This window comes from Pararge aegeria, chromosome 10 (assembly GCF_905163445.1).
Source record: "Pararge aegeria chromosome 10, ilParAegt1.1, whole genome shotgun sequence".
NCBI lineage: Eukaryota > Metazoa > Arthropoda > Insecta > Lepidoptera > Nymphalidae > Pararge > Pararge aegeria.
This window is the reverse complement of record NC_053189.1, coordinates 16,892,589-16,903,063: the sequence shown is the minus strand read 5'-3', so window position 1 is coordinate 16,903,063 and position 10,475 is coordinate 16,892,589. Positions and strand designations below refer to the sequence as shown.

At 35.5% G+C, this 10,475-nt stretch overlaps 1 protein-coding gene across 1 annotated transcript; it reads left to right on the top strand.

Annotated features, from left to right (window-relative positions):
• Positions 1 to 22: 22 nt before the first annotated feature.
• On the top strand, positions 23 to 10,249 carry LOC120626785 (heterogeneous nuclear ribonucleoprotein F). The gene is made up of 8 exons (XM_039894528.1): positions 23 to 301; positions 2,251 to 2,379; positions 2,957 to 3,121; positions 3,760 to 3,898; positions 6,471 to 6,646; positions 7,317 to 7,432; positions 7,982 to 8,089; positions 9,390 to 10,249. Exons 1-8 carry the CDS (start codon positions 184 to 186, stop codon positions 9,528 to 9,530), a joined length of 1,092 nt encoding a protein of 363 aa, XP_039750462.1. The 5' UTR covers positions 23 to 183; the 3' UTR covers positions 9,531 to 10,249.
• Positions 10,250 to 10,475: the final 226 nt, after the last annotated feature.

Genomic DNA, 10,475 nt, shown 5'->3' with positions numbered 1-10,475 from the left:
TAGTCTGTTCTCTGTAGTGAACGACGCCATCGACGTCATATTGCTGAATTGAACGCAAAATTTTCATTAATTCATTTATATCTAGTATTAAGTTAATTGTTCGCCGAAGCTTTTAAATAATTGCATAATTAAAGTAAATCGTTTCAAATATTTCGCCCTAGTGATTGGAAAAAAACTTGGAAAATGCTGGGGTCCGGTGATGGTGCGCACATTATAAAGTTGCGTGGTTTACCTTTCTCCACGTCTGTTGAGGATGTCCTCGACTTTCTAAGCGGGGTCAATATTTTAAATGGCAAAGAGGGTAAGCTTTTGTTTGCCTAGTTGCTACTTATTACAAGCTTTATAAATCTAACGTAATTTTAATGGCGGCTTGAGATGCCGCGTAATCATTACTTTAAAATTTTATTCATGGAATTCTAAGTAATATATTGAAATAATCACCATCATCACTATCACCCAATAATTAATATCACTATGCTGTGTACAGGCCTCACGAGGTTGATAGATATGGGCTGTTGTGGTGGCTAGCGTGGCCGTTGGAGTAGTATAATGCAATCGCAAATTCGCAACGCCTTCAATGGTGTTTGAAATTTGCGATTGCATTACACTATTGTTTCCACTGGCATATTCTTCATTAGATAAGATAAAGCGAAATTGTAATTGAAGAATCACCCAATATTGATAATAAAAACACTCACAGCGAGACGTCGAGAGAGATTAAAATGGATATATAGTAAAGTGTTGCCTAGTCGTTAGGAATCCTCCAACTTTTCTAAGTTATGTGCATTTTAAGCAATTAAAATATCACTTTGTGAGATAACTTTTGCCTGAGAGTTCTCCATAATATTCTCAAAGGTGTGTGTGGAGTCCACCAATCCACACTGGGCCAGTATGGTGGACTACAGCCTAAACCCCTCTTATTATGTGAGGAGCGTCCATGCCCTGTAAAGGGATAATGGGTTGATATGATGATGATGATGGTTTATTGTTGTTTACCATAAATATTTATTTTAATTTAATTAAGTATTATACTTAAATAACACAACATTAAGGTTCCATGTTAACTGAAACTAATGTGTAAGCCTATACATTTATGCATATGTTTCATTATCTTAACACATTTTCGTTTCATTGAGTTTCAAAACACAATGATTTTTAAGAAAAATCACTTCAAAAAGTTGGATTCAAAGCTATTAAATAGTTATAAGCAGTGCTATTAAATATATAGATTTACTCATAAATTCATAAGTATTTACACAGTACTTAATACCTATGGATAGGACATTCAATATTATCCTCCCTCCATAAGAATTACTTGATGGGTGTTACAACGTATGTCTCATTTAAAGAACACCTACATTTATTTTTGTTGGTACAACTGATTCTCATGAACTTGTGGTACAGGTTTTATCTGGTGGGAGGCTTTGGCTGTGGCTAGTTACCACCCTACCTGCAACTGCATACCACTAAGCAATTTAGCATTCTAGTATTGAAACTGATAAGTGATATTTGTTTATTATAACTGTTATTAATGTTTAGCCAGTTGCCATCTTAGACTCAGCAGCTGAGATTGCAGTCAAGAGCTTCCTTGTAATAGAAAAAAATTAACTATTTTTACAAAAATACACATTAGAGTGTTGACTTCCAGATCTCAGGCAATTTAACTAATGCTATTTGACTGAATAGCCCCGAGAATTGTTGGTTTATAATTTAAATATAGTAACTAGCTCACATAATTGCTTGTTTAGATATTCAATAGTATATCAAAGATAGAACTGATGTTATAATAAACCTGGGTTCTGATTCACTATATGATTGGGGCAGTATTGTGCATTCAGCAGTGGTATGCATAGAGGGTATACAGATGAAATAGAATGAAGAAAATCTCCAGTACAAGTTACAAAAAACTTAAGGATAGGTATTCTAAGAGTTATAAAAAGCCTACCCTTAAGTATTTTCTTCATTTTATATCATCTGCATACCCTGTGCATACCCTCTATGCATGCCACTGGCATTCAGGGTATGCACGGTAAGCAGGCAGATGATAAAAAAAGAAATAAAATCTCCAGTACAAGTTATATAAAACTTAGAATAGGCATTGTAAGAGTTATTCAACCTACTCTTAAGTTTTTATATTTCATACTGGAGATTTGCTTCATTATATAATTATATAATCTGGATACCCTGTACATACATACCCTCTATGAACACCACTGGATATGGGTAATAAAACTAAAGAATTTCCTGCAGGTATCCATTTAACTGAAGTTAGACCAGGCAGGCCATCGGGAGAATGCTTTGTAGAAGTGGAGAGCCAAGAGGATGTGGATGAAGCTTTGAAGAAGGATAAAGAGAATATGGGCAAAAGATATATAGAGGGTAAGACTTTTAAACGAGATTTAAGTGTAGCCGTCACTTTTGACAAGTAAGACATGTTAAAAAGCAACTACTGAGTTTCTGGCCGGCTTCTTCTCCGGTGTCTGCCTTTCAAACCAGTAGTTAAATCACTACAAGTACAAATAGAAAGACAGACACATATTAAATGCCCATTGTTTCAGAAGCTAGCAGTCTATTAAAGAAAAGTTACATTTTTAAATAACATATTTTTCAAATTAAAGAAATGTTAAATTTTGAAATAGATTTTTAAAATACAAATAAGAATTTTGGCAACAGCAGAATTTAAGGCGCTATGCCTCTGGCAATAGCGGCCTGAGCGTTTTACCACAAAGCTGCGCCTCTAATAACGCCAATGCTGAAATGAAAATGCCGAAACTATAAATTTATAGCTTAGCCGGTTTAAATCCTGTCAGTTCCAAAATTTTTATATGTATTTTAAAAATCTATTAAGTTGATATTTCTTGTAAGTGTAGGTAAAAGCACTTTTTCTTTAAAAAAAAATTTCTTAGTAATTATGATAGGAAAAGTATCTTTATTTTTTTTAATGTTTTCTTTTCAGTATTTTCTACTGACCGTCAAGATATGGAATGGGCTCTGAATGCAATGCGTCAGAGTGAGAATGGCTTTGATAGCATACCAAATGTCTCTGATGATTATGGCATTGTTAAACTAAGAGGCTTACCTTTTGGCTGCTCCAAGGAAGAGATTGAGTTATTTTTTGATGGTAAGTTACATTTCTAATACATTTTTAACTTTCTTTTTTATTTTTCTCAATTATTTATTGACTTTTGGGGATGTGTAGGCCAGTCACATCTGTAACAGATTGCAATAAACTCTTTTTTATCATATAAACTAAATGGCATGCAAGATAGGAAAAATTTGGTTCACTCTCCTAAAATTCATAAAATTTTAAATTTAATAATATTATTTTTTGAGACTTTTGACTCATACATTGCTCTAGGCCACAGCCTTAAATTAGAAGCATTACTACATTTAATAAAAAAAATATCTTGATTCTTTTGGTACTTTTTGTGACAATTTGGCCATCACTTCTTAGAACAAGATTGCAGCAATTAAATAAACTGGCTTAAAAAAACTGGCTTCTCAATGAATTCACACAGAACTCAGTCTGAAAACTGACCAAAAAATATTACTATTGAATTGAAATATATTGAACCATGTTACATTTCAAGTCATGAAAGGCTGTAGAACCAACCTAACATTTAAGAACCTAATATAAACATTACACTGAATGCCAAAAAAACAAGTAAATATAAGCTATATTTAAATAGAACCTTCACACAAGCAACATTTATTTGTTAAACAAGTATCATATAACAATGGTTTTGTTGGACGGGGCAGGGTTGTCGGTGGCCCAAGACGGGGTGCACTTGCTATCGGACCACACGGGGCGGGCCTCGGGCGAGGCGTTTGTTTACTTCGTTGACAAGCAGAGCGCTCAAGACGCTCTCGGCAGGGACAGGGAGAAAATAGGACACAGGTGGGGGGTTACTATGTATTACATTGTGGTGTACGGTCACAAGTGTTTGGCAATCTTGCATATATTACCAATTTCTCATGTTCTTGTATCTATTCTCCATACCAAACAATACATGATCCAAAAGCAACATAGTAACTTCAAATGGTATATCTACCATTCATTTTTTCATTGTCCTTAGGTATCCCTATATTATTTATCTGAAATTTCAGATTTCAGATCAGTTATAGCTGGCAGCGATCATATATAATATATATTTGTACTAGCGGACCACAGCGCCATCTGTCGGGCTAATTTGTGAATCTAAACCATCCAGGGTGCCACCCACACATATACCAAAAAATTCATTCAAATCGGTCCAGCCGCCTAGGAGGAGTTCAGTGACATACACACGCACACAAGAAATATATATAAAGATTTTGTTTTAATTTTGTAGGGACTATAAGACTATGTTTTTAAACCGTTAAGTAGAAGTAAAAACATAAATACGGAAGAGAAAATGCGTATCCATAGCCTAGTCTAGCCTCGTCGCACGCAGTGCATCACTGAATCAGTAAATTACGCATAATCGATAAGAATATTTATAAAGAGATGCGGTAATAAATTATAATGCATAGCAATTTTGCCTTACGCCATCACCGTGTGATCATGTACACCACATTAACTCCGGTAAAATGGTGTAGAGGGTTATTATGGGACCCCTTTTTTTATTTGGATCTATGATTTGTAGAAAAACATATTTTATGTAATTCATTACAGTTTTTTAATTTAAAATAACTTCATTCTTACCATTCATTGATTCCAATCATGTAGAAATCATCAAGATAATTTCCACATAGATCAACTAAAATTTTAATTAATTTTTAGTTCTATAAATCATAGTTTCTTTTAATATTTTGGAGGTGTTTGATTTACTTATAAAACATTGGGTTAACTTAGTAAATTAAGGGCTAATTAAATATTTGCTGCGTTCCTATAATGCTTCTCGCTGTGATATTTTTTGGGCAAAAAATCAACAACTATCATTTTATATTTTTATTAGTGCAATCTTTTTAAAATATAAACTATTTTTTTCCTACAAATCTGTGTAAGCAAACCAAACAATACAAGTATAAACAATATATTTTTGTTGTACACAAAAGTAATTAAACAAAATTAAAAGAACCGAAAATCGGCACATTTCCCAGCTAAGATGAAAAGATGTATGATCATTATTTAGTACTTTTAGTTTATTTAGAAAAAAGAATAAAAAATACTACTCAATTCATAAAAGTATTAAGCAATGATTAATGACGTGACAACGTCTTATATATAATTCGATGGAGCCGGCTGCACGCACGAAAAACATGACGTATGAGGCGTTACCTCGCTCTGAGGCGTTCCATTCAAGGCTTGAAGTGCAAGCGAGAGCGCGGAACGAGCGACAAAGAGGCACAGTCGGCCTCCGCGTTTGACATCTGTCTCTCTCAGGCAAGGATGAAGTGCAGTGAAAAGTGAATGTGGTGTCAATTGTTTATAGCAACGATAATATCTATCAAACAAATAAAATTTAAATTTTCTTTTGATAAATGCAACCATTCCATCAGTATTTTCTTACGACGTTGTCACGTTCAACTATAGTCAGTAAGCCGACTTTACAGACAACCAATTTTTTTATTTACTTGCCTTAAAATATTTTGACAATGATTTAATTCACCAAAAAATATCACATTAGATAGTGACAGCAATATAGTAATGCAGTTGATGATTGGTTATTGAGTTGTCAAAGGTTGGGCGATCGAAGGGCGGGAGCGGGACGGCAATATGAGAGCCACGGCGGGGAGACGAAGACGGGGGAAGAGGACCAGTGGATTATAGAAATTGGTTTTATTAACATTGGTAGACTGTAACTTTTACCCTGTGGCAACAGAGTTTATGGGTTGTTTATGAAGGTTACTCTGACCAATTGTTTATGGGTGGGTAGACATGATTTAATCTGTGATCATCAATTGTTTATAGAGCAAATTAAAACACAAATATAATTTTAGAGTATAAAGATAATATACGAAATGTATGTTTCAATTTCCACCACAGAGTTTTTATTTCACAGGGTTTTTTTGTTACGACCTAAAATGTTTGGAGGAAATCGTTTAATATATCATTAAAGAGGATTGAAAGGAGTTATATTTACATTTTTGTAATTACGATTTAGCACCGTTATAAAAATAATAGTTTTTAAGTTCCATTACAACCATATACTTAATAATATCAGAATTAAATGTAATAAATATACAGAATCTGCATTCCAAACGGTTGGCTGATGCGTTCGCGACATCTATTCATATTGTCTCAGTATCAAGATTTATAAGATCGTCGCTAATTATCACGTACTTTTCTCTCGGAACGCGTCGCTCGCACTTGCTATACAGTGTTTCTTAATGCACCGAATAAAGCTATAAAATAATTATCGTGATATCGAGTTCCTTATTTAACCAAGTCGCTATAAAAAATTCAAAATTCAAAAAGGCGAGAAAGTAGTCTTCTAGTGTATTTAAATGTTTGCAATTCAATAACCAGCAATGCCTTCCATTTACAGGTACATTGAGGTGTTCATAAGCGCTCCCGATGAAGTGCGCGCTTACGCATCCCGGATGGAGGGTGGCGGGTTCAAGTCCTCGCGAGGCTATCGGCCCACGCCTTACGATCGCAACGACAGATACTCCGGCGGACGCTTCGGCGGCAGAGGAGGCAGGGGCGGGTCTTTCGGAAGAGGTAAAAGATACATTCATCCAGATGACAAATGGGGAAATGATTGATAGAAAACACTTATTGTACACTGCAGAAAAAAAAATAACAGTAAAACAACAATACATAGAGCAAGTAAGATATAGAAACACGGCACGCCGACATTTCGGGTCTGCTATTGGTTGGGTGACCACCCCTTAAATACCTTGCAATTCATGGAATCCGAAGATTTGTATTTGCCTCCTGCGAGGGGGGAGTTTTTGTCTCTTTCCTCTCGCCCTCTCTGGTTTCTTGATTATACAAAAGCAAAATTTTGATATATTTTCAGGCACGACAACCGAGTGCGCTCGTGTTCGACACGTGTGTGTGATGGATGCGTGCTGCTCATGTCACACTCCCCGTAGTAGAGTAGTACACGCACGCGAGTGAGTGTACGCATTTTGCAGCTTAAGAGTTAATTTTTCTTATAGTTATGATTGACGGACGGATCAAGCGGATGGTTCACATAGTTATAATTGAAGGGAGGACCAAGCGGATGGTTCACCTGATGGTAAGTGGAAAACCTTCGCCTATATATAGAGCAACACTTCGCAGGACATTCACGAAACACTCACGAACTAACAAAAAGCTCTACTACTAGAACTACAGGTTTTTATTATTTTTAATGTTAAATCTCGTGATGTATTTGTTACGACAGGTGGCGGAGGCGCTCCCTATATCGGAGGACGCATCGGTGGTGGACGCCGCGGCTCGTGCCACTGCGTGCACATGCGCGGACTACCATTCAAAGCTTCGCCTCAGGATATCGCCTACGTGAGTACCAACATGACAAAAAATATTTTAAAAAAAATTATTTCAATCACTTAATAAGCATCAAAATACCTTTACCAGGATCCCTCACTCTTCCATAGTATAAAAGTATAAAAAGCGATCGTGTAGTGTGTCTTTGTGCGTGCGTGCCTGCGGGCGTGCGTGTGTGCAAGTGTGAGCAAGTGTGCGCTTTATATAATAAATTGAAGAAGAACAAGATAAGTTCGCCCGATGGTACAAGCTGTGTATTGGTTTGCTGTGCAATAAAAGTGTATTGCACATATATACATTTATACATTTATTCATTATACATGCCTGGATGTTAATAATATTTAAAATCAATATTATCACCTCCATATTATTACAGTAGTTTATAAATTTTTACACTACATTTAATTTTACTTCATTCTGGTAGACAAGTAGAATATTGGATTACTATCTGTCTTAATTCTTTGAAGTTCAGGTAGTAAAACAATCACTGGTGATAGGCGTACATGAATAAAGATTTTTTGTGAATGGGACAATATTAATCAAATTTTCGTAACTTTACAGTTCTTCAAGCCGATTCGACCGATGAACATCAACATCCTGTACGACAACAGCGGTCGACCTTCGGGGGAGGCCGATGTCGAATTCGAATGTCACGAAGATGCTATGAGGGTAAGATTTAACTTTGAATGCAATCTCAAGCACATAGTTTTATTTTAAAAAAATTTATCCCACTACAAGCTATCTCACCTTGCCTGCAATCTCACCTTGTGGTAAGTAATGATACAGTCTAAGATGGTAGCGGGCTAACCTGTTAGGGGTATGGTAGTCGTACCCCTAATCGGTTTCTACGCGACATCGCACCGAGCACTAAACTTATTTAAATGATTATAACCTCTATTCCCGTGGTAGGGTTTACGTCGAGTCTAAAACATCAAGTAAGTCATAAAATTTGAAGAAGTGAATGTGATGAGGCCACATGGCGCTGTGCTAGCAGTGGCTTGCACAGGGTCTTTGGCAAGGGTATGCATAAAGTAGATACATGGAACAATGCCTCTCCAATATGAGCTATATAAAATAATTTGGGTAGGCAGTGCTTTAGTGCATGTATGAAGTGCACGCCACTGTGTGCTAGATACAATTTTATAAACTATTGTACATATATAACAATATATGTCTTCTTTCTTTTAACCTATTTTATTATTTTTTATTTTATTTTTTACTACAATACACACACCGCCATCTAGCCCCAAAGTAAGCGTAGCTTGTGTTATAGGTACTAAGACGACTGATGAATATTATTATGAATAATAAACATAAATACGTAGAATATTCATATAAACACCCAGACACTAACAAACATTCATGCTCATCACACAAACATTTTCCAGAATCGAACCCACGGCCTTGGGCTCGGAAAGCAGGGTTGCTGCAAACTGCGCCAATCGGGCGTTTATCGCCTATGTGTTTTTCATCATCACTTCAGATCTGACATTGACATCCACTCCTGGACGTAGGTCTTTTGTAGGGAATTCCAAAAACAACCCTCCTGGGTTACATGTCCCAAGCAGCTCGCAGCGACTCTTGATATTTGTCAATAGGGCGTGAAGGAAGATTTGGTGTAAAAATACGAGTGCATCTGTAAACCTCCCTTAATTTATGTTTGATTTTTTTTGGTTTGATAGAATCAAAAGTAGCCTATGTTCCTCTCCTTTAAACTAACTCATTGCCAAAAATCAAGTCGATTGGTTGATTAATTAGGCGGTAAAGGAAGGACAAACAAACATACTCTCACATCTATATATATAAAAATGTTATATTGGGTGTACGCTTCAAAAACTCAAAAAGTTCTGCACCGATCGGGCTGTAATTTTAGCATGATATATAATAAGCATCAAGGATTTTTTTAACCATTCAATCAAATGTGCCACATTATATACTTATAATATTAGTATAAATTATTAAATTTCAGGCAATGAGACGGGATAAAAACAACATGGAACATCGCTATATCGAGCTCTTCATGAATTCATCCCCCGGTGGCGGCGGTGGTGGTGGCGGCGGCGGCGGCGGCGGCGGTTTCAAGCCGAACCGCACCTTCAGAAACTACTGATATGATGGGTCTGGGCATAATGTTATACATTATTTGTACATGGAGAGGCCAACATTTGACAATCTAAACTATTAATAAAACTGATGAGTTTGTAACTTTATTTTGTTTGAATCCCCTTTATGGGGATGAAAGGTATGCAAGTTCATCGATATATAAAATAGTTGTTCAGGTGGATAATTAAAATGGTAAAATAAAAATTTCGTTTCCAAATGGGTTGAATACCTATGAATATGAATTTATATATCCTTTCAAAGTCAAATTCAAAGTGACTGTATGCGGCGGCTTATTTTCTATTCGCTTAAAAAATCAGGTATCTGTTTAAGTTCAGTAGTTAAAGCGGTACACAATACATCGTTTTTGATATTATGTTATCGATATATCAATATGATATATTTTTATAATTACAAAATTACCTTGTTTTTGTACCTTTGGCCGAAAAAAGTTTGCCGATCTATGTACAATAATACTTTACGTCCATTACGTACGAGAAACAACAAGAATATTTTGTATTTTTTCTTTTCTTATTAGACGTATTACTTGCCTTTACCATTAAAAGTAAAAATTTGGAAACATGGTGTATGAAGTCCTTAAACCATATTATCTGGAGTCGCAAGTAAACTAAACTTGTTGTTTTTTGTATTGGTTTCTTGTTTTAAACGATATGCAGGAAACCATAAACACTAAGATGCAAATAAACACATTTTTTTCTCTGTCGTTTAGAGATGTTTTTTTATTAAGCGTACGAACGGCTCAGCTGTGTGTGCCCGACTCTCAACTCCGTTCCCATTTTGTTAAAGGGACTAACTAGATTTATCAATGTCAGTTCGCCACTCGTATTATTCCATAATCGTACACAAAATTTTATTAAAAAAAATTTAATCAACAAAAAATAAACATAATTTTTTTGTTTTGTTGTCATTTTTATATTGTTTAATTTGTAATCGC